The sequence below is a fragment of the Acromyrmex echinatior genome, chromosome 10, assembly GCF_024713525.1.
Source record: "Acromyrmex echinatior isolate Ae372 chromosome 10, ASM2471352v2, whole genome shotgun sequence".
NCBI lineage: Eukaryota > Metazoa > Arthropoda > Insecta > Hymenoptera > Formicidae > Acromyrmex > Acromyrmex echinatior.
In genome coordinates, this window is record NC_141861.1 from 11,778,814 (window position 1) to 11,802,779 (window position 23,966).

Here is a 23,966-nt window from a genome sequence, read left to right on the forward strand (position 1 = left end):
CTTGAATCATATGCGAATTTTATGTTATTATTTGTATTTTGTAAGTATATAAGATGTCCTTTCTAAACAAAATGTTATAAACATATATAAGCAATTTATGTATTTTATACTTTATATAAAAGGATTTAATTCTATTTTATGTTGTATTACATTTTATTATATTATTCTTTGTACATTATAATTCTTTTTTTGTTTTCTGCAATTCGATATTAAAATACATTGCATGAAAAATAATCAATTGTATGTAAACATGAAAATATACAAATCCAGCAAACACAAAGTTAAACATATCGCATCTCTTAGGTGTAATTTGCCACATTACAATAAAACTGTAATATAACACGTTTTATTACAGTTATTTTGTAACTTGGTGTTTAAAATAAAAAAGAGATCGCTGTTAAAAATCAGTGTGGAGGGTGGAGATCCCAAGTAGATTGATCTTTAAAGGTACTTCAAAACTATCACGGTGTAAATGTTTTAATGGCCGCAAGAGAATTAGAATTTAATCTGCGCAGTAGGAAATTTATCTTCAGAAAACTGATAAAAACAAAAATCGGATCATAAATCGAATATAATGAGAGAGTAATAGCATAAACGAAACATCTAGGAGGCGAAAATTGAAACAACGGAATGTAAAAAAAATCTAAATGCCTCTTTTATGTTTCGTTGTTTCAATTTTTGTCTCCTAGAAGTTTCGTTACGCTTGTATAATATTATTCTCCAATTCCATTCGACTTACGCTCCGATTTTTATTTTCATCAGGAAACGAGCACACTTGTAGCGTTTATCTATGATTGCATTAGTGCAGACAGTGTATAACCGTATTTCTGTGGCTAGCAGTAGGCGAACTCATACGGTATACCGATGTTTCTGTGGGTGCAATATAAGTTTTAGGCACAAAGTAGAATTTTGCTATACCGCCTCAAAAAAGGGTCAATGTACATAAAGCCAGTGTGATATTTAAAATTTGAAAATAAAAGTTGACGAGGAACAAAACTTTAGCACAATAGTAGATCTATCCGCGTTGCTTGCACTTTATGCGATCAGTATCTTCGCTTTCTCTTTCTACACCAGATATATATATATATATATTTATTTATTTCATTATAAGTGCAAACTTTTTTGAAGATTTCAAGCTACGCAAATAGACATAATTGATTGTCTATATCGCGCATTGCGCGCTTGCTATAGATATACTCCTGTTTTTATGTATACTTCAATTTATTTCATCGCAGCGTGTATAAAATATTTAAAAATCAAGATTTCATATAAGAGGTAAAGATTTATTATATTTTATTTTGTCACATATGCTGATAAGAATAATCAAAAAAATAACATACTTAATCCTAATCCATCTTTACAATAGATGCGACATATTTGCATTATAATTATGGGGCAGTAAAGAAAAACTGAAGTTATTAGAAGTTAACAAATAATACTAAATATAAAGTTATATCTTATCCTCGATTTATGTCTTTTTAGTATAGTTCTCTTTCTTGTTTTACTTTTCCTTTTCTTCGTAAATTTGATCATGTACTAACTGGCATAAAAAAACATGTATAAATATATTATGTATACAACTTTGCTTCCGCCGTTTTTTTTCCGAAATTCGAGGCTTTATTGTAAAAACCTGGTTATGATTCAAAGTATTGTCCATCGCTGGCCATTACTTTCTCCCATCTTTCGGGCAGCGTACGAATCCCGCGTCGAAAAAACTGGTCATCTTTTGAGGCGATCCACGAATCGATCCAATTTTTTACTTCTTCATAAGACCGGAAGTGCTGGTCAGCCAGGCGGTGTGCCATTAATCGAAACAAGTGATAGTCAGAGGGAGCAACGTCTGGAGAATACGGTGGGTGGGATAGGACTTCCCATTTCAACGTTTCCAAGTATGTCTTGACCACTTTCGCAACATGGGGTCGAGCATTGTTATGCTGCAAAATCACTTTATCGTATCTTTCGTTGTATTGCGGCCGTTTGTCTTTTAATACTCGGCTCAAACGCATCAATTGTGTTCGATACTAATCGCCTGTGATTGTTTCAGTCGGTTTTAACAGCTCATAATACACTACTCCGAGCTGGTCCCACTAAATACAGAGCATGACTTTGGAGCCGTGAATATTCGGTTTGGCCGTTGACGTGGAAGCATGTCCGGTAACTCCCCATGATTTTCTGCGTTTGGGGTTATCGTAATGAACTCATTTTTCGTCCCCAGTCACAATGTGATACAGAAATCCCTTCCGTCTTTGCCTTTCAAGCAGCTATTCACAAGCAAACAAACGCTGTTCAATCTCTCGGCTTCAACTCGTACGACACCCAATTTCCTTGCTTCTGAATCATTCCCATGACTTTGAGGCGTTTTGAAATGGCTTGTTGAGTCATTCCCAATGATCGTGCCAATTCTTTTTGATTTTGACACGAGTCTTGATCAAGTAATGCCTCCAATTCTGCATCTTCGAAAATCTTCTCTCTTCCACTGCTATGCCGGTCTTCGACGTCAAGATCACCGTTCTTGAAGCGTTGAAATCACTCACGACATGTTTTTTCACTAATAGCCGCCTCACTATAAGTATTTGAGAGCATTCGATGAGCCTCAGCCGCAGATTTCTTCATATTGAAGCAGAAAATTAAAATCTCCCGCAAATGACGAGAATTTGGCTTATAAACTGACATTTTCAATCGAGAATAACTTTATGATGCAGACACAAATCTAACTAATATTTCTATGGGGTTATGTTGACAGATGCTCAAGTTTATTGTATGACATCTATGATTTATTTATTTCGACTACCACTTACCGCTAAAGCCATCTATAGAAAAACGGCAGCAAAGTTGTACACGTAATACATAAATATAAAATTACGTTCAATGACTGATAGGATAGAAATAAATATAATGTAATACATAATATAACTAATTGATTCAAAGAAAGCATAGACAAAAATGATTTTTTAATATTAATAATACATAATCAAACAAATATGATGTTAATTTGCTATAGATATTTTAATTCACGAATTTTCAAAATAAAATTTCTAATAGTACGGGTCGATCATTTTCATGAGTCGTTGTGTGTATATATATATATATTAGGTGTTGGAATTAATTCGTAGCGTTTTACAAGTGATGGGAAGTACTTTCATTAATGTATTTTTTAATGCTCATGTGAAATAAATAACATTCTTTCATTAAAAAACGCTACGAATTAATTCCAACACCTAATATATATATATATATTGTATGTATATGTATATATATATATATATAACTATATATAATATATAGTATATATATATATTTTTAGTATAAGATTATTAGAAGTAGAAAATCTATAAAGCGGTCTGTTCTGTAAGCGCTCTCACACTCAGTATTTTGCGCCGACAAGTTCAATTCATAATGATCGTTATTCTTCTCGCAAGCCTTCTTCGCCTGTTCTAAAAGACTTTGCGCCATCTGATTGCTCGTTTTTTCCACCATTTGTGAAAAGTAATCATTTGGTTTGTCATGTAACAGCTCATATGAACAATCAAATTCCTATTGACATAACAATTTTAATTATCAAATGCGTATGAAGACTTTCCTTCAGAATATTACAAAATTTTTCAAAAAAAGCTTGATTATTCTTTATATACGTAACATTGAATTTTCAGGAAAAAGTGTATTGCTAAATCGATTTTAAATTCTCTGAATAATTTGAAGTAAATTTTCTCTTTAAAGAGTAAAAATTAAGTTGGTCTTGAACAAGATCATCACAATATTCAATCTTAAAGAATGAAATTTCACTTTTTAGAAGTTTTATTTTAAACATCTTTTAGAGATTTAACTGATCATGCTATTAATCAAAATTATTATAAACAACCTTTTTAGACAGTTATATAGAAAATTATATCTCTTAATTTTGTCTTACAAAATCAATATTCTTCTTAACCCATTCACGCTTTAATTAAAACGGAAAAACCTACCACGATAGAACCATTCTCCATTACGATGATCTAATTGCTATCTATAATCGTATTCAAACGATGTGCAATCGATAACAGTGATAACATTTTTTAAAATTGCTCCTTATTGTATCCTGAATTAAAGCTTCCGTCCTAGAAATAGAATTTCAAATTGAGGGATGCAAATTTATAACATGTTAAATTTAAAAATCTCTCTCCCTCTCTCTCTCTCTCTCTCTCTCTCTCTCTCTCTCTCTCTCTCTCTCTCTCTCTCTCTCTCTCTCTCTCTCTCGTACATTGCAAATTATAGGTACAAAATATACGATTTTGATGGCTATGTCTACCATTATAAAACGAATGTGTATCCAACTGTTTATTGTATCCAACTGTAATTTGTACCTATGTAACATACTGTAAATACTTTATATTATTCGTAATCATTTATTATTATTCGCAAAAAATAGCAACTTAATAATAGAAAGTTTGAATTATTTGCATATGATAATTTATTGCTATATCTCATAGTAAAAAAAGTCACGTTCATATTATGTAAACTCTCAAAAATCACATCATAACTTTTGATGTTACTGTAAAATCATCAAAGGCACATCATTATCTTAATCTGTTTGTGTCATAAATAAATAATTGTTAATTAATCTGTAATGATATCACACCTGTAACAAAGCTGATATTCGTACAGTACAATAATTCTACTGTCATACTATTACATCCGTGACAAGATAAATATTTGCAAGTCATCATGACTTTGTTGCAATTACTATGACTTTATTTGCTATAGAGAATTTATTGATATATAATTAATCAATTAAAATTTATTGTTTTCATTAAATGATATTTAAATATAATCCTAAAGAATCGTAAAGACTCACTGCGAATCAGTATTGGCCGTGGCTTCATCAAGAACGAGCTAGCGATTGTTTCTCAAGATGGCTCTGGCCAGGCATATGAGTTGCCTCTGACCGACGCTGAAGTTATGACCGCCAGAAAAGATATCGTGGTCCAGTGTGACATCATTCAGCTCGATTTGCCGCAACACCTCCCATAGCTTCAAGTCATCGTACTGATTAAACGGATCCAAATTGTAACGTAGACTCTCGGAAAAGAGCACAAGTTCCTATGGTATAATGGAGATTTTGCAGCGCAGTTCATTGAGGCCCACCGTGCTTGTCCCGACCATCGATCTTGATCTCGCTTTCTAAACCTTCACTGAACAAGCGGAAAAGCGCCGAGATCAAGGAGGACTTGCCGGCGTCCAATCTCAATTTTCCAGCCAGGCTCGATGGATACGTTCAGATTCTGTAAAGCCCGAATACGTGATAAAACACAAATAATGTTTGTAAGAATGAACAGTCGGATTATTATGGATCATCCATATGATATTACATGTTGATATCCTTCAAGATCAATTGTTCTTGGGATGGCCATGTAGGTGGCGGTGAATTGTCCGAGTAATAGGTTCTTCCTTAGAAAGGTTCGTGTACTGAAGAATCCTTTCCACGGAGGTCATGACATTGATTCGCTAAATGTTTCATGGTATATTGACAAACGATCAGTATCAATGACTGCGATATTGCTAGACCTGCTTTGCTGCTGGCTACACTACCTGTAGTATAAAGAACAAAGAGAACTTGCATAATCTGATGATTGAGAAAAAGAATCACACGCTGAAATAAGGATTGAAACATAAAGTTTATTTAATTCTACTAATTAATTCGTCTAAGTAGCCTTTTGCATCTTTATGAAATCTTTAGAAAAAAAATTTAACTCTCCTTAATTAAGAACCTATTAATTAATTAGATATAATATAATGTACCAATCTCATTCATTGATATTAGAGAAAAGCAAATGCAGACGAAGAACAGGCACATTATTAAATCCGCCACGGCAGCAAAGGCTATAGCGCATGTTAAAAAGAGATACCACGTGCCGCTGTGACGATCTTGCAACTCATCAAATCGTTTTCGCATTAATTTCTCCATTTCAATGCCACTGTTTCTGATCGTTGGTAAATCATTCAGAGTGGCATTTACGTATGAGAATATGGGACTTTTCACTGAAAACGCAAAAACATATTCAAAAAAACTTCTGAAGAATTTATTAAATTCCGAGAAATGTAAGATCTTAAAAATACGAATTCTTTGGCAGGTGTCCACGAATTTAGACCTCAAGGATGTAATATACATCGCACTTTTTTTTAATAACTTTTTTTTAATAAATTACTTGCTCTAATATATTATACTTGCTTACGCCTTCGAGACATTTGAGGTCTTGACCAATCTTCATATAGGATTTCGCGAAAAAAAACAAGACGACTAGTACGGCTGTCAATATTAGCATCCACTGATTAATTATCGCCTCCATGATCATTATACCACATACTACGCAAAATCCCTGGATTCCAACATCAGTTTAGGCAGCCATTATCCATGATGCCCATATCCTTCGAAAATCTGTTTAAAATTCTTCCTGGAATAAAGAAATATTGTTAACTCTCTGCAAGAATCGAAATTACATATCCAGGAATCGAAATCGGCATAAGTTCGACAATTCATTAGAATGAAAATGCTCGTAAATTTTCTAAACAAATTAAACAGAGTCGTGGCTTATTTTTATAATTAGAAATGAATTAGAATAGAATTTTTATAAGCTTATAATTAGAATGACATTCATTTAATACAATTGGCATAAGTTACATAAATATAATATAATATTTTAAAATAAAATTAATCAATTTTAATCGATAATTTGTATCTTTGATATCATGAATATGTGCAAAAAAAGATCTACATCATTACGCTTTACTTTTTTATGGATAACGATCATTACAACTTAATAATATCACATTTGACGAAAATATACTTGTTTTTTGTATCCGAAATTAACGTTTTGAAAATTCTTCAAAAAGGTTCTAATAACATTTTAACAATTCTTATATTTTAAATATATTATTTCTAAGGATTTCTTTAAAGAAGATCTTAATTTCTTCACATTTTTTAAGTTTTTTTTGGAAAATATAAAATGAGAAATCTTTTTATTTCAGAATTTACATCTATCTATAAAGAAATTTAGAAAAGTTACTTTCTCAACACTTCTAAAAAGTTTCAATTCATTTAAAAATTAAAAAAATCTTTCTAAAAAATTTTAAGATTATATTAGGTGTTGGAATTAATTCGTAGCGTTTTTTAATGAAAGAATGTTATTTATTTCACATGAGCATTAAAAAATACATTAATGAAAGTACTTCCCATCACTTGTAAAACGCTACGAATTAATTCCAACACCTAATATAAAAATTGTGAAATATTCTAAAAATTATCTGAAAAATATTTTTAAAAATTGTCATAAAATAATTTTTATGAAGTCTCTGTAGAGTAGTTAAGATGACTATCGGATTTCGTAACTATACGCACCGGAAGGATTATTGTGGAAGAATGATATACGCGCCTGCAGCAGTTTGAAGAACATGATGCTGTTGAAGGTTACTGCTCGAGTTCATAGAGACTTTCATGTAAAGAAACCTGCGAAACAACGTAGTAGTGATGCAGAATGTGTATACGCATATGGCATTCATAGTGTTCAGCAGTCCGGGTTTAACGTGAAGATCGACCCAATGAAACTGTCATTGTACATGTTCGCGAATTGTTTGACATTAGTATTTTCAATCGCCTCACATCCTCCAAAGTAGTCCAGTATGACAGCCAATAATCATTCCCGGTAGTGACAACCTGATTGATAATGAAGATCATCAGCAGACAAATAAGGTGAAATTATTACCACGTTATGCAAATATTCTTTGTATTCTGCCGGCTACTCGACCGTGTGCCGTCATCTCGGCTTCCGGGATGTTCTCCACATAATCCGAATCATCAGTGTCCGAGTGCTGCGATGACAAAATAATAATCTTATTACTTGAATTTATCTCTCATAATAGATGTAATCTGATGAAGTTAATTTATTTAAAAACGAAGAAAATAACGCTAAGAAAATTTATAGATAATTGAAAATGCTTAACTTTTTTTAATCTTAATTTAAAAACTTCTTCCGCTCTTTATTAATTGATAATAATTATTGAAGATATATTAGAAATCTTTAATACGCGAAAATACAGATATTTTTTAAAATTATTTTGTATTATTATTTTTATTTATGTTCATTTTTTCTATTTTTATTTTACATTTTTTGTGTTATCTATTTTTATTAAACAAAAATAATGTAAAATATTTTTTTTTCAGTTTTTATGCTTTTATTATAAATAACGAGTGATCTCATCTTACAGTGATGGAACTTATAGTCAATAATCTTGATATCTCGTTATTGTAATTCTCTTAGACATTTCCGAAGCTCTTCCTCTTTTCTCTGCGCTTGGTTCAAATTGTCCAATATCCCAATGAAATCTTTATTTGATTGTATTAATTATAATTTCCTTGCATTTTCACGAAACCCTTAAGAAACAAAATCAGGATATTTAATTTAAAATATAAATTTAAACTTCATCTTTTAATTAATTATACGTAAATTACATAAAAATTAAGTAAAAAAAGTGTAAAATATAAAAGTGTAAAGTGTAAAATTTAAAAGTTTCTTGTCATTTTTTATTTAAAAAATCTTATTATTTGTTAATTTTAATTATAAAATTAACCAATTTTTATGTGTTATTAATAAAATAATGTCTACCTTCATAACAATAAGAAAAAATTTAAAAATTATTCATTCAGTAATAAATTAAATTTGCTTTTGTATTATTATATCTAAATTATATCTAATTGTTTAAAGTATCTAATTGTAAGAATTGTTATTAATTACACATAAAAATTCTTGATACTAACGTGCAGGAATATATAAACACTGTACAATATCCGCAACAATCATTTTGGATCATGAAAATTACCTGCATGTATCTAGCCTTGTCGTAGAACTGGCCAAACAGTATATTGTCCCTTACAGTATCACCGAAAAGCCAAGGTTCTTGACTAGCATAGGAAATACGCAAATTCGGATTGTTCGTGAAGTTTCCAGAGGATAAATTGCCCGGAAAATTATACTTCGAGGAGCCCTGAGTAAGAATTATGGAACCTGTGCCGGGATTTAATTCCTTAGTAGTAGATGTAATATAGACGATTTGCCGGAGCCTACTGCTCCGACTACAGCACACAATTGACCTGGCTTAATAGTTAAGTTGATATTGCATAAAGTTGGCGACAATTGGCCACTGATTCAATTGGCGGAAACTTGCTGAAGCTTTACGTATATCGGAATGTCAGGTAATCTTTGATGTTCGGACAGAATGATACTCCCATTTCTCGAGATGTACCTGTCTATTTGATTCTTTGCATTAGACTCTTCCTTTGGTTTCTGAAATTTAAATTGCAACTGCGGCGTGTTTTCCGAGAAGCGTCTGGTGTTCATTTCGTTCATCAGCAAAAAATCCTGAAAAAATTAAGCTTAGTTCAATAACTATATGACAATAAAGATATAAGAATGATTGTAGATTTAAGTTCACCGTAAATTAGAAAATAATATAATAATTTACCTTCAATCGATTAAATGACACTATTGATCACCCAGCAGTATTAGCCCTTGCGGAAAGTACAACGCGACGACTAGTTGAAGTATGTTAAAGTATGTCGAAATTTCATAGGTCACATCAGCAATCAAATTATTTCCCATTAAAACATTATCAGGGTGAAGTAGACGGTCAATCGTTCAATGAAGACTATGATGGCCAAATATGCGGCGCGCACATACCACGAGAATTTGATTTGCTTGATCTCCAAGTTTCTGATTACTGACACAATCTAGCTAAATGGTTTCTCCTAGGCGTACATCTTCACCACCTGAACCGAGAATTACCATCTCATAAATTTGTTTCATAAAATTTTTTCATAAATGATACTTGGATGTTAGTATTATATGTGTTGGAAGCGCGCTCTCAATACCGTTGACATAGAGGGCGAGATGTTTGTTACCGGCCGAGGAGTGAGTTAGAGGAAGGTGCCGGAAAGGCCGCGTGTGAACGGAAGAAGACGAGATCGGATCGCGAGCAGAGAGAGTGCTGTCCGTTTCCCCCGCCAATATAACTTTTGCCTTTTTTTACTGCCATTGTTACTACGTATAATCCGAGCCGTATGCTCTCAATGTTTTGCAAAAAAGTAGCGTGCTCGTGTAAAATAAGAAGAAATGTCTACTATTATTGAGAACCTTACGATCCCAAAACCGCGGCTGTAACATTCTGGCGACCGTGACAGGATTGAATAATTTCATTGTAGCCGTTTTATAGCAAGCAGAGAACGTAAGAAAGTAATCCATAGACATGGAACAAGTAAAGTTAACGCTAAAAATAACACGATCCGCCTTTACGAGAATGTACACTTCCTTCCGGACTGAGCAGTCGAAGGAATCGCCGGACATAACCTCATTGCAAGTCAGCTTCGCGTTGCTACGAGACAAAACGAATGAGCTTAATGAGCTAAATCAGAAGCTGCAGAGCCTGAAGAAACCATTGGAAGAGAGGCACAATACGCAGATGAGTATGCCACGAAATACCATCAAACAAAGGTATTTCATCAATCGGGCTAACCTGTCTTTTAGAGCGGAAGAATGAACTCGAAATGCCGACACCGGTTCCGCTACAACGGACTACCACGACAACACAGGAAAGTATACGCGCATTGAAATTGCCGAAAATTGAATTTAAAAAATTTGGCGGTGATATCAAAAATTGGCTACCATTTTGGAGTACTTTTAAGAAAATTCATGAAGACGCCACGTTGTCGAGGGAAGATAAATTCTAATATTTGGTACAGTCTATGGTAAAAGACTCGCGCGCGTTTGAAGTAGTGAATAGTTTTCCACTAACGGCCGGTAATTATGAGAAAGCCATACACAGCCTCGAGTCTCGATTCGGCAAAAAAGACTTATTGATTGAATATTATGTACGCGAACTTTTAAAGTTAGTCTTAAGTAAGAATAAAAACATGTCGCTCACAATCACTTATGATAAATTAGAGACACATATACGAGCACTTGAAACTTTAAGGGTGACAACAGAAATGTGCGCAGCAATGTTGCTTCCTTTAGTAGAATCCTCACTGCCTGAAGAGACCTTACGTACATGGCAACGAACAAGGACTCAATTAATTCCTCATTCTGACGCGTCTGTTGTAAATGTTACTGCAAAAGATCGTCTTACTAATCTAATGACTTTTCTAGGAAGAGAGGTCGAGAGCGAGGAACGTATTCAAATGACAAAAACATGCTTTAAGAGCAACGATTTCCAGATGACAAAGGACAAAAATAAAAGGAAATCAAAGAGTGAACGAGATCCAGAGATAGCGACAGCGTCTAACTTACTATCGGCGAAAGAAGCAAAGCCACAGCAATGTATATTTTGTGGAGCTAATCATGACAGCTTGAGTTGTGAAACGGCCAGAAGTATGGTCTTAGAGAAGAGAATCCAAGCTGTAAAAGACAAGCAGGGCTGTTTCAATTGTCTAAAAGTAGGGCACAGCTATAAAAGATGCCGTAACAAAATAAAATGCCCTTGGTGCAGCAAAGGACATTGCCTGCTGATGTGTAGAAACCTGTCGAGCAAGGATGAGACCAAGCAAGCGGATGAGAAGAAACCGAAAGAACCAGCTTTTCACGAGGGAAACAGTTGTCTCGCTAATGTCTCTCCGAATACAAAAATGTTTCTGCCTACACTAAACGTCAAGATGCGAGATCCAAAAGGCTTGGTGAATGTTCGCGCCGTCATAGATACTGGCTCGCATAGATCTTATGTTTTGGAAAAAATAGCCAGAGAGCTTGGATACGAGACTGAGAGCGAACAGACGATGGTACACTTGTTGTTTGGAGGAACTAAAACCAAACCTCAGAGACACAAAACTTGTCGGATCTACATCGGTAACTTAGATGGAACATATAAATGTGACTTCGTAGCTTTGCAACAAAATATTATCTGCCAGGACGCCCCTTGTAATATCGATGATACTTGGATGGATATACTTGAGAAAAAAAACATACGCTTGAGCGACATCGGTGAACGTCAAGAATCCATTTCACTATTGATTGGAGCTGATGTTGTTTGCAAAATATTCACAGGGAAAGTCCTACAGATAAATCAAGGAATAATAGCTTTAGAAACTAAGCTTGGATGGACAATCTTGGGAACATAGACGATGACAGTGGCACCGATACTACGTTGACGATTATGTCGATGTTCACTCAAGAAGCCAACATATCAGATTTATGGAGACTCGATGTCTTGGGCATCACGGATCCTATTGAGAGTGTTACTAAAGAGTCAAGCTGAAATAAAGACCTCATTTCAAGAGACAACCAAAATCGACAACGAAGGTCGATACGAAGTTCTTCTGCCGTGGAAAGAGAATCATCCATCTCTATGAGATAATCGAGACGTAGCCGAGAAGAGACTAAAAGGCGTCACAAAGAGATTGCGACAAGAAGATTTATTCGACGACTACCAGGCTGTCTTTGATAATTGGCTCGAAGAAGCGATTATTGAAAGAGTACCTGTACTTGAAGTCGACTAAGAGAGCTACTATCTTCCACACAGACCTGTAGTCAAGAAAGAAAGAACTACGAAGATACGCCCTGTTTTCGATGCGTCAGCAAAAGTTAAGGAATCGCCTTCGCTTAACAATGCTTGGAGACTGGACCCAATCTTATAGAGTTTATTCCAGTATTGCTACATCGATTTCGAGAGAGGAAGATAGGAGTAACAGCTGATATTACAAAAGCCTTCTTACAAATCAGTATCTCTCCGTCGGATAGAGATGTTTTGAAATTCCTGTGGTGGAACGTTGATGGAGAAATAGAGATTTATCGACATCGTCGAGTTGTTTTCGGATTGACAAGCAGCCCATTCCTTTTAGGGGCGGCGATTGAATTGCATATTAATAGAGCCTTAAACTCTACCATTTTGCCATATAAGAAAGCAGTTTATGAGAAACTGGCAAAATCCTTTAATGTCGATGACTGTGTTACTAATGTCAATTCTTATTCTGATTTTGAAGTTTTCAGGAAAGAAGCCTGTTCCCTTTTGACTCAAGCCAGATTTGATTTAAGAGATTGGAAATACACTGGCAAGGATCCTGAGAGTCAATCAATGGTGCTTGGACTTATATGGGACACCAAGAGGGATATTTTAATGTTACCGGAATTTCCTGCACCGACGATCACGGAGAAAATAACGAAGAGAGTCATCTTGTCACAAGTACAGAAAGTTTATGACTCTCTCGGATTCATCTGTCCTGTACTGTTAAAACCAAAATTACTATTGCAAGATCTGTGGAATAAAAACGTGGATTGCGACACAGAAATAAACGGCGACATTAAACATGAATTTCTTAAATGGATTCAGCAACTAGGTCTCCTACGCATATTGAAGTTTCCACGGTGGATTTTTGGAGAAGAAAGAGGTCCCGACTCCTTTCATATTTTTGTCGACGCCAGTAAAGACGCATACGCGGCAATCTTCGTACGAGTTGAGTCAAGCACAGGAGTCGAGATACATCTCGTAGAAGCTAAATCTAGAGTAGCACCCAAAGAGGAAAAGACCATATCTCGCCTTGAATTACTAGCAGTCTCCATTGGAGTTAGGATGATGCGATCTTTCGTAAAAGCTATGGATTATCAAGATATCAAGACCTATTTCTGGAGCGACTCGATGACCATTCTAACATGGATTCGACAAACAAGATAATGGGCAGTCTTTGTATGGAATCGTGTTCTGGAAATAAGGAGCCTTACGGATATTGAATCTTGGAGATATTTTCCTGGAGTGATGAACCCAGATCTACCCTCACGAGGTTGTGATGCTAAGAAATTCCTTGAATTGAAATGGTGGGAGGGACCGGAATGAAACTACCTTCCAAAGAGGCCCAAAGAAGAAGGAAAAATTGACGAGAGCATAGTTAACTTAGAGTTACGCAAGACTCCCGGACGATGCAAAGAGAAAATATTCCCTGAAACTACTGTTGAAGAAATCGCTATGCTAACCTCCGTAGAACAAGCGAGTGAAGTGACAGTCCCCTGGTATTTCCAGAGACTTTCGATGTATTCCAAAATTCTGTGTACTATCGCGTGGATATTAAGATTTGTGAATAATTGTCGAAGAATTCAAGTAAACAAAACTCAAGAGTTAACTGCCAAAGAAATTACTAAAGCAGAATTACGTCTCTGTAGACTGGCACAGAAAGAATCATTTCTGGGAAGTAACGATTCACGATTACGAAGCTTAAATGTTTTCGAGGAGAATGGACTAATACGCACAAAGACAATGATCTCCAATCGTCAAGACACTTTTTCTTTCAGATGTCCCGTGGTGTTGCACTCAGCTCATTTGTTGACGTTGAAAATTATCTTTCATACTCATCTGAAACTTAATCATGCTGGTATTGACATTGTGATGAATAGTCTACGCGAAAAGTTTTGGGTCCTGCAATGTCGTACGGTACGCTCAGTCATAAAAAAATGCGTCGTTTGTCGTCGGTATGCATTGAAAACAATGAAAGCACCACCTGGATTGTTACTGAAGACAGAGTGAGAGATGCCGCAGCGTTTGAAGTGATAGGTATCGATTACGCTGGACCACTCTTTTTGAGCGGTGAACAAAAGGCATACATCTGTTTGTTTACTTGTGCAGTCTACCGTGCAGTCCACTTGGAGTTGGTTACATCTCTATCAACAGAGGAATTTCTGGAGGCCTTCAGAAGATTCATTGCACGTCGATGAAGACCTACTGTAGTATATAGCGACAATGGGAAAAATTTTGTAGGGGCCAGGAATCTACTACAGAAGATTAATTGACGGAAAGTTTCCCAATATTGTGCACTCAATGAGATAACATGGCATTTTAATCCACCTTCAGCTGCCTGGTGGGGAGGATGGTGGGAGCGACTTATCCGCCTCCTTAAAGATCTATTGAAGAGGACATTAAAGAGAACTTCGTTGAGCTACGAAGAAATGAACACTGTTCTATGCGATTGCGAAGCTACCATGAATTCAAGACCCCTTACCTACTTGACAGAGGAAAATACTGAAATCACAGCGCTGACTCCAGCGATGTTCATCAGTGACATTCGAGAAAATGGTGTTCCAGACTTGGATCAAGTTTACAAGTCCCACTTTGCAAAGAGGATACGCTATCGTCAAAGATAGAAAGAAGAGTTCAGAAAACGTTTCCGTATACAGTACTTGGGTCAGTTATCTAGACAAACTAAACCCAGCAATAGTTCCGCGTCCGTGGCTGTCGGGGACATCGTGCTTATTGAAAACAATTTACAAAAGCGATTAGACTGGTCGCTCGCCGTCATTAGAGAAGTCTATCCCGGAAAAGATGATTACGTGCGGGTGGTAAAACTGAAACCGAGTAAAAGTGAACTGGTTCGACCCATTCAAAAACTAATTCCCTTGGAAGTTGAACACTCCAATCCTGAAGCTGACAACTTTATCGAGTCTACCACTACGACGTCAGAGATTACTAAGGGAAATGTAGCTAACACCCTCGAAGAGTCTGTAGCTGTCCCTAAAAAGGAACCGAAATCGTTGGAAGAAAGGAGCTTAAAGACCCGAAGGGGTCGTATCATCAAGAAACCGGATCGGTTCAAATATTAGAAATGTTTGTCATTTTATTTTTGTTTTCATTTTTTTTAGATAGGTTGAGTTGCTCCTACTAAGAAGTCACAACTCAAGGTGGGAAAGATGTTGGAAGCGCGCTCTCAATACCGTTGACATAAAGGGCGAGACGCGTGTTACCGGCCGAGGAGTGAGTTAGAGGAAGGTGCCGGAAGGGCCGCGTGTGAACGGAAGAAGATGAGATCGGATCGCGAGCAGAGAGAGTGCTGTCCGTTTCCCCCGCCAATATAACTTTTATCTTTTTTTACTGCCATTGTTACTACGTATAATCCGACCTGTATGCTCTCAATGTTTTAGCAATAAAGTAGCGTGTTCGTGTAAAATAAGAAGAAGTGTCTAATATTATTGAGAACCTTACGATCCCGAAACCGCGGCTGCAACAATATCTTTATTCAGCCTCTATATTATTCAAGAATAAAATAACTAAACAATTTCTTGAGGATATCTGCTATGAGTTCGCTCATCAGTTACTCTTCGGTTGGTCAGTGGCGCAATCATGGTTCTGAGTTTGAGGTTCAAGAAGGTTAAAGTCCCTTGTCCTAGGAGGACGATGATTAACAATGTCTCGATGCCGACAAAACTCGAAATACCGACTTTTTGCCACATTATTGTTCCTATGATAGCGGTCTGCAAATAAAAATAGAGCCCGGTCAGCTTGAACAGACAATTATTTGAGAGCAAGTTCGAAATAAGTGAAAAGAAGAGGACTTACGTCTTTATAGTCTAAACTAACTCGAAGTTGTAAATGTATACAAATAGCTTATATGCATATATAATCTATAATAGGTTTTCTACGAATTATATTATTGTACAATTATTAAAATTTATCAAGAATCTACAAAAGAGATTAATAAATTTACGTAACTTTATTCAAGAATATGATCAAAGTTCTGTTCAATTACTGCGATACACAAATACTTTCACAAATAAAGGATTACCAGGATTAAAAGGCATGATCCATATGTAATTCAGATACACTGTTAATTGATCGAAGCGAATGACTGCTTCTCATTGCTGAGAAGATTCATGATCTGTCCGGTATCGGTTTGATTCATGGCTGCTGTGTTCAACCGTAATAACTACAAAAGTATTGAAAATAATTATAAATTGAGTAATAGGTCTTTTCACTTTCTTTTGCTCCGTCCATACACTCATCAATACATACAAGCATATGAATTTTTCTTTGATTGATTTTTACAAAAAAAATACATTTTTTACAAAATTCTCTATGAAAATTGTAAAAAAACTGAATAAAGCAACTTAATATATATTAAAATCATTCATCTTGTAATCAACTATTTATGACATCTCTGTTTGTGAGACACACGCGCGAGCACATTGTCACACACATATTCCTATACATGCTTATTCTCTTTTTATTATTATTAATAGTGGTAACTGTTGTGTATTTCGCGGGTTTTCTCCGTGTGTAGATCCATTTTTGGAATGCCAACGTTTCGTGAGCTTTTCAGGTCACTTCATCAGGGCGAGGAGCAGCCCGATATTACTGTTTCTCCAGGCCTTTCCTTTTTAAATTACGCTGCTTGTTGGAGTGGGAGTACGTGGGAAGAAAAAGATGAAGAATCTTCTCTTGAACAAAGCATACAAAAAGCTTGACAAAAATCCAACCAATATGATCGCACAGAACACCAAGATCCTTGTGAAGAAGAGCAACATTCCCAGTGAAACTAAAACCTACAAATCCTCTTCCACCAAGACTATACGAATTACCAAAAGTACACAAACCTAACATTTCTCTCAGACCGATTGTCAGCGCCATACACTCCCCGACATACAATTTATCCCGCTTCCTAGCACAAATACTACAACACCTCACTAGAAAGTCCGAATCACACATAACCAACTCAATGGACTTCATCCAAAAATCCAAAAAATCCGACGTCCCATAGATCTTCTCGTAAGCTTCGACGTAGAATACCTTTTCACACAAGTCTCAATAAAAGACACAATAAACATAATAAAAACTTCACATCTAATCCCCTCCGACCTCATCCCGCTAATAGAGCACTACTTAACAACCACTTACTTTTCCTATAACAACCAATTTTACGAACAAACTTCAGCAGCGATGGGCTCTCTTATTTCTCCTATAATCGCCAACATCTTTATGGAGCACTTTGAGAAAGAGGCCCTCAGAAAAACACCAAAAAACCCAGAAGTTTGGTTCCGTTATGTGAACGACACATTCGTAATATGGAGACATGACAGAATCGAACTCCGAAAATTCCTTATTTTCCTCAATAGACAATATCCAAATATCCGCTTCACTATAGACATAGAGGAAAACTCCCTTTCCTAGACGTTCTTGTTTCTAAGAAAGCCGACGGCATCCTAGGCCACCAAGTGTACAAAAAACCAACACACACAGACAGATACTTACATGCCGAGTCGCACCACTACCCAGCACAAAAACAGTCAGTAATCAATTCACTGGTACATAGAGCTTTCACCATCTCTGGTAAAGAATATCTACAGACAGAACTCAACCTAAAATTAGCCTTACATAAAAACGGACACGACAAAAAAGACATAACCTAGATAACCAATAAACATGCAAACAAGACAACGATCTCTGATACACAATCAGACGATAGGATCCTCTCTATTCTCCCATATATCAAAGAAACAACAGATCGGATTGGCAGGATATTAAACAAACACAATATCCGAACTATCTTCAAACCATCCAAAAAGATAGGACAAATCTTAAGAAACCCTAAAAATCAATCACCTCCATTCAGCAGGAGTATACAAAATACATTGTTCCTGCAGACAAGTATATTGGAGAAACCGGGAGAATGGTCAACCTATGGATAAAAGAACACCAACGTGATGTCAGGCTAAAACACGCCACGCTGTCGGCATTATAAGAACACAACATCGAAATATTGGCAGGGCATCAAATATTGTTTGACAAAGCGATCACGATAGCCAACGTTACATCATATTAGGTGTAGTAAAAAGAAATCCATTATTTTTCCAATAGATGGCTTTAGTAATCTGTATCTCATGAACGCAAGAGAGAAAGAAAAAATAACTGTATAATAAAAAAAATATTCTTACCTTCTCCACACCCTCTCCCTCTCCGTCCTCCTCCTCCTCCTTCTCTTCCGCTGAATTCTTATTCCTCTTCCTCTACAGCCTCATCGAGATTGTTGATGAGATGGTTGAACGCAATTCTATTAATGCGCACATGCTTGAGATTGTCCACCTCATCGGCAATCTCGATGAGGCGATTGAACAGTCCTAATTGATCTACATGTAATTGAGTGAGATCAACTATGATATTACTCTTAATCTCCTCTGAAAAAGAAGAGGAGGAGGAGGAGGAGGTGTCTCCTCAACTTTTTATTCTTTTTGCATGTTATAGCTGCACGATAAAAAAAAATTATCACTTCACTTAATCACAGAAAATGTGCAACAATATTCTACCATTAACGCTAAATGATAGATTATTTTTGCACGTTGGGGAAAAAAAATATCACTCACGTCTTAACATGTCTTGCGCGCGGACAAAGCAGGACAAAGACTGACATTGAGAATCGATCTTCGTTGAGAAGCGAGCCTGCCTACGATCTATAGGGGGGCAGTTGTATATAAAACACTTTAGATCATAAGTGCCATCGCGAAAAGTTATCGCTATGGTGCGACGAGATATAGGATGAATGGATGGATGGATGGACGGATGGGAAGTAAAGAAAGTACATACAATGATATGAACAAAAAAAATTTTTTTATTCACATATTATTACATCGTTTCTTTTTGTACGTATTAAAAAACTAAAGCCAATAGCTCACAATCGGCGAGCTGATGTTTGTTAAACATATCATTATCGCGTATAGCGTTTTTGGACGCGATGTTGGAGAATCGCGTACACTTGACATCAACTGTATCGATGAGTCAATCGACGGGTTAATCGTTCGAACATCGATATATTCGTTAAATTCAAACATACGTCGTAGCGTCGTTTCGGTCATCATCATGCGTACGAACGAAAAATTGAGACGTACGAGCGTAGTATCGTTCAGCATGCAAACACTGACAGTTAGCGGTCCAACACTTATAAAATTGTCCTTGTATTCGTTTCGCAACATCTTGTAAATATTCCATCGCTGCTCGTAGAGGCCCTTCCACGTTTCGAGAGACAGCAGCAGTTCATGTTGATCTCCGCGATGATCTCCTAGGGCGATCTCCACTTAACTCGGTGGATTAACGTTGATTCCAATTTCCAAAAATTTGTAGCCCGTAGTCGTCAGATCGTAACGTCTGTCCAATAAACGCACCTGCAATGCTCCATGCTGTGTATATACATAATGTTAAAAATGTTTCTTTCGTATATAAAATGTTAAAACTTACATATTACTGCAGTCCTTCTTCGTTTCGTACGATGCGTTGCTGTCTTCAACGAAGTGCATTTTTTTTTTCAACCGTTCGTACAAGCGAGTATCGCAAGACTAATTGCACCGCGTAAATTGTGATGTATATAAAATTTCTAGAATTAAAGAGAGGGGGTAACTCTCCCCTCTTTTTCTAAGAATTGCGAACATGTCGCAACACGTTTTATCGCGTCTTTCTACGTTTTTTTTTTGTTCGCGATCATTTATCAATGCTTATACTTTAGGATTTATATTTCGATGACATTGATGATGTTGGTGATGAGCACGTTGGCGCCTTTGACGCCTTTTCTCCAGGACATTCTCAATATCTCGCTTTTTCCTTCGATGGCGGTGGACTTGGAGGACTTGGCGACAATGGACAGTATCCCTTTCGCTCGATTGATTTTCGACGTATATATTCTTTTACTCGGTCCATGTCTTAACGCTCGTAACTGAAGCTTACGATTGAATGAAAAAAATCTAATACACTGCCTATATACATTGCATGTACTATCAGGTCGGACATATCGTGACACGTTTAACAGAAGCGTTGATGTTTTTGGATACATACATACATACGTACATACATACATACATATATGTTCATACATATACGTTCATACATATACGTTCATAAATATACATTCATACATATACGTTCATACATTAGTATACGTTCATACATATACGTTCATAAAGGGTGTCTCAAAATGACCTGACATTTTAATGTATTAATAAAACATATTATTTATTTGAAAAGTACACATGTTTTTAGTTTAATATAAAGTACAAACATGGAGGTTATATGTGGAACACAATATCCGATAAATGGCCGCCTCGACTCTGTTTGCAAACGTTCATTCTTTTGACAAAATTTTCAATGACATTTTGGCATAATTGCGGACTAATTTCATTAATTACGTCTAATTTCTTCCTTCAACTCCGGAATGGTCTGTGGATCATTGGCATACACTTTTCCTTTCAGAAAACCCCAAAGAAAGAAGTCCAATGGCGTCAAATCGCACGATCTTGGTGGCCAATTCACATCGCCGCGGCGCGAAATAACACGACCATGAAACTTCGTCGTAATGGATTTTCACAATTTCTATGCGTTGCTCGATCGTGTAATTCTCCATGACTAAACCTCAATACTTCCTGATGCCAGTTGTTAAAAGTTAGTACGTTACGTTCGCTGCAAAAAAAATGGCGCGCAATTTAAAATGTCAGATCATTTTGAGACACCCTTTACATACGAGTACATGTATTTACAAAGGAAGGGAAAAAAAGAAATACGTAATAAATACGTTAACGCATTTTTATTTAAAAAATTCTTTTGCAACCAACAGTTATATATTTTCCATACATTTTGTAACGCGCAATTCTGAACATGTTGTCCACATAGTATTAGCATCCAGCTTGGTTAAAAATTCCATGTCTTCGTAAATTACAACCAAAGTCTCGATGCACATGCATTCTCGCTCATCGTCCAAAAGCAAGTTCCACAGCCACGTTCGTTTTTCGCATCCCTTAACGTACACGATAGCACCATTTTCAAATACAGCTGCTGTGATCAGACGTTTCGCCTCGTTGTACGGGACCATCCCGTCCTCCCATCACAACCCATGGTGATAAGCAGTCAACCAGGAAGCGCAAGACCTGTCAGATCTTGTCAAAAATTTCCATGGCACGGAATTCGTAAAAATGTAATGTGTGAGAACGATCCTCTGTTTCAGCACCGCCACTTCCTTCACGATAAATTTCTTGTTAACGATGAATCCTCCACAGATCCACGAACGTTGGCACGAGCATGTCGAGAAGACTGCGGTCGATTGCGGTCGATTGCGACGTATTGTACATCTTATATCGTGTCAGAGGTGATTTTGCGCACAACGTTGGTCAATGGATTATACTGAACCACGCGACCGTGTATGATGAGACAATAAGCTGTTGTATTTGCGGGTACATCCTCTTTACATTCAAAGTCTAATCGCACGTCCACGGTGCCACTTTTGACTGATTCGTTCTGTCGAGAGCAATCGATGATCACGAATGAACTGTTACGTCCTACAGACGCCACGAGTTTTTTTCTCTTCGCCGTGAGTATGGTTGGCGTCTACGAGACCCAAGCGGCGCCTTCTGATAACAGACTGATAGAATTGAAAAAGGACCGGACAGGCGCCGCGAAAACTCGTAAACGTCAATCAATCTAGAAAGAATAATAACCTTAATGTAAGCTCGAAAAGAGACAAGATTGCTAAGACATTATAAATATACCGAAGTCACGCAATAGTAAAAATCTAGGTTTTATCATCCGAGACTGATTAACAATTTTATCTTAGAAAACAGGCGCCATATCGCCCTTAAAAAAAAAAAACGTAAACGCATAGAATAATTTCCAACAGGAGCGTTATCTGAAACCAGACTCGCAACTGACAATGATAGCATGGTAACCATCTGCTTATCTAGTCACATTTTCCGCGAGAATAACAGAATTCGTCATCCGTCTCGGAGCAATCTTGGCTTTTTAAAAAAAAATCATAAATCACTTTCTCTTCTTCTCAAAACTACTCTATGTACTTTAGATCAACTATGATAAAACGTTATAAAAATCGTAAATCTCGCGTGACATTTACAACTAACTTTAGCATCCTAGACAAAGGGCTTAACACCCTTTTTTCGGGATATAAATAGAGGTCCCGCGGAAGCACAGAGTCAGTACCAAATTTTGAAGCATCCGGTTCATTTCGAAAATCATTATAACCCGCAGTATGTGAATTTATAATCACATCGCAACTGAAGTTAACCATACGCCACGGCGACTGCCCTTCAGACGCTCTTCGCTGACACCGGATCTCGTTGGCCACTCACCTAGAACCTACTCGATATCTTGGGGACAGCTATTAAGTAAGTCATAATTATTTACAGTCCACCCCCGCGTTTCCCATGGAAAAACACATTCATTGTACATACACACACACACACATACGCGCGCGCGCGCATTCACACGTTATAGATAGTATATATTTTTTATGTAAAGAGAAGTAATAATATACAAAACCCTTTGTTTATTATTAATAAATGTAATTTAAGGCATTCCCCTGTCTTTTATTGATATTATCCCTCGCATTCACTTCCCTCGAATACCACGAGGTCCAGTCTCGAGTCAAAGGGATTAAGTTCCTTGACCGAAAAAGTAGGACCGACGTTCGCACTGTCCAGCGAAACAGATGTCATAGCGTCCCTTCGGATGTTGACCCACATTCCGGGACTTAAAAGGTGCGTACGACTCAGATGTTCGCCTCCGCGCGTATACCTGTGAGATTGAGTCTGATCGTCCTTCCATACCCTCTCCATTCTCCCTTATTGTCTCCTTGACCAAATTTTCAAGAGTTTGGACGTAACAGAACTATTACGTAAAAAAGTTACGTGTAAAAGTGAGACTCGGCTCGAGATACTCGTATCCGTAGTAGCCCTTGCAGAAACAAGTACCTTGAGAAATACGCCCTTGCGCGTACAAGTCGTACAGAATCGCACATCTGTTTTTGTTAAAATCCAGATTCAAGTCATCGTACGGATAACATTCCGAATTCAGGTAAAGTTTCGCTTGGTTAATTTGCAGTCGTCGAATCGATTTACATCCTCGGGCATGACGTTTTTTCGACCTGTTGCATAGCGAAAATAACGTAGCGCGGCTTCTCGAACTGAGTCTTGATGGCCCACGGATGCTAGGTTGTGCTCTGCAAGAGCGGAAATTCGTACAGATCCCATGAGCGAAAAGCCATGCTCAGATATCGTCCGCTCTCCAAAACGCGCAGCTTATTTATCTCGCTTAATAATACATGCGGAATTCGTCACTGTACTTTGAATAATTCGATTTTTTGTTGGCTCTATCGTCGGATCTCCCGTCAGACAATTGTTGTCGTTGCGCGCTCGTATTAAAATCAACTC

The 23,966-nt window shown here is 36.7% G+C and overlaps 3 protein-coding genes and 2 pseudogenes across 3 annotated transcripts; 3 read left to right on the top strand and 2 right to left on the bottom strand.

The window, feature by feature from the left end:
* Positions 1-7,342: 7,342 nt before the first annotated feature.
* On the bottom strand, positions 7,343-9,391 carry LOC147908337 (uncharacterized; annotated as a pseudogene).
* Positions 9,392-10,936: 1,545 nt separating this feature from the next.
* Positions 10,937-12,136, top strand: LOC147908338 (uncharacterized). Its single transcript, XM_087410525.1, has one exon. The coding sequence runs from the start codon at positions 10,937-10,939 to the stop codon at positions 12,134-12,136; it is 1,200 nt and encodes a 399-aa protein (XP_087266651.1).
* A 35-nt stretch (positions 12,137-12,171) lies between these two features.
* Positions 12,172-13,686, top strand: LOC147908339 (uncharacterized). The gene is made up of 2 exons (XM_087410526.1): positions 12,172-12,250; positions 12,653-13,686. The coding sequence occupies exons 1-2, from the start codon at positions 12,172-12,174 to the stop codon at positions 13,684-13,686; spliced, it is 1,113 nt and encodes a 370-aa protein (XP_087266652.1).
* A 288-nt stretch (positions 13,687-13,974) lies between these two features.
* Positions 13,975-15,599, top strand: LOC147908340 (uncharacterized). The gene is made up of 4 exons (XM_087410527.1): positions 13,975-14,525; positions 14,629-14,729; positions 14,854-15,095; positions 15,177-15,599. The coding sequence occupies exons 1-4, from the start codon at positions 13,975-13,977 to the stop codon at positions 15,597-15,599; spliced, it is 1,317 nt and encodes a 438-aa protein (XP_087266653.1).
* A 3,494-nt stretch (positions 15,600-19,093) lies between these two features.
* On the bottom strand, positions 19,094-21,619 carry LOC147908341 (uncharacterized; annotated as a pseudogene).
* Positions 21,620-23,966: the final 2,347 nt, after the last annotated feature.

Bases quoted from the DNA above. Each gene is read 5' to 3' on its own strand.
- LOC147908338 (XM_087410525.1), top strand. From the start codon at position 10,937: ATGTCGCTCACAATCACTTATGATAAATTAGAGACACATATACGAGCA.
- LOC147908339 (XM_087410526.1), top strand. From the start codon at position 12,172: ATGTCGATGTTCACTCAAGAAGCCAACATATCAGATTTATGGAGACTC. The intron at 12,251-12,652 runs GTGTTACTAAAG...CCAATCTTATAG, and splicing joins CATCACGGATCCTATTGAGA to AGTTTATTCCAGTATTGCTA.
- LOC147908340 (XM_087410527.1), top strand. From the start codon at position 13,975: ATGCTAACCTCCGTAGAACAAGCGAGTGAAGTGACAGTCCCCTGGTAT. The intron at 14,526-14,628 runs GTGAGAGATGCC...TTACTTGTGCAG, and splicing joins GGATTGTTACTGAAGACAGA to TCTACCGTGCAGTCCACTTG. The intron at 15,096-15,176 runs GTTTACAAGTCC...TTCCGTATACAG, and splicing joins GTGTTCCAGACTTGGATCAA to TACTTGGGTCAGTTATCTAG.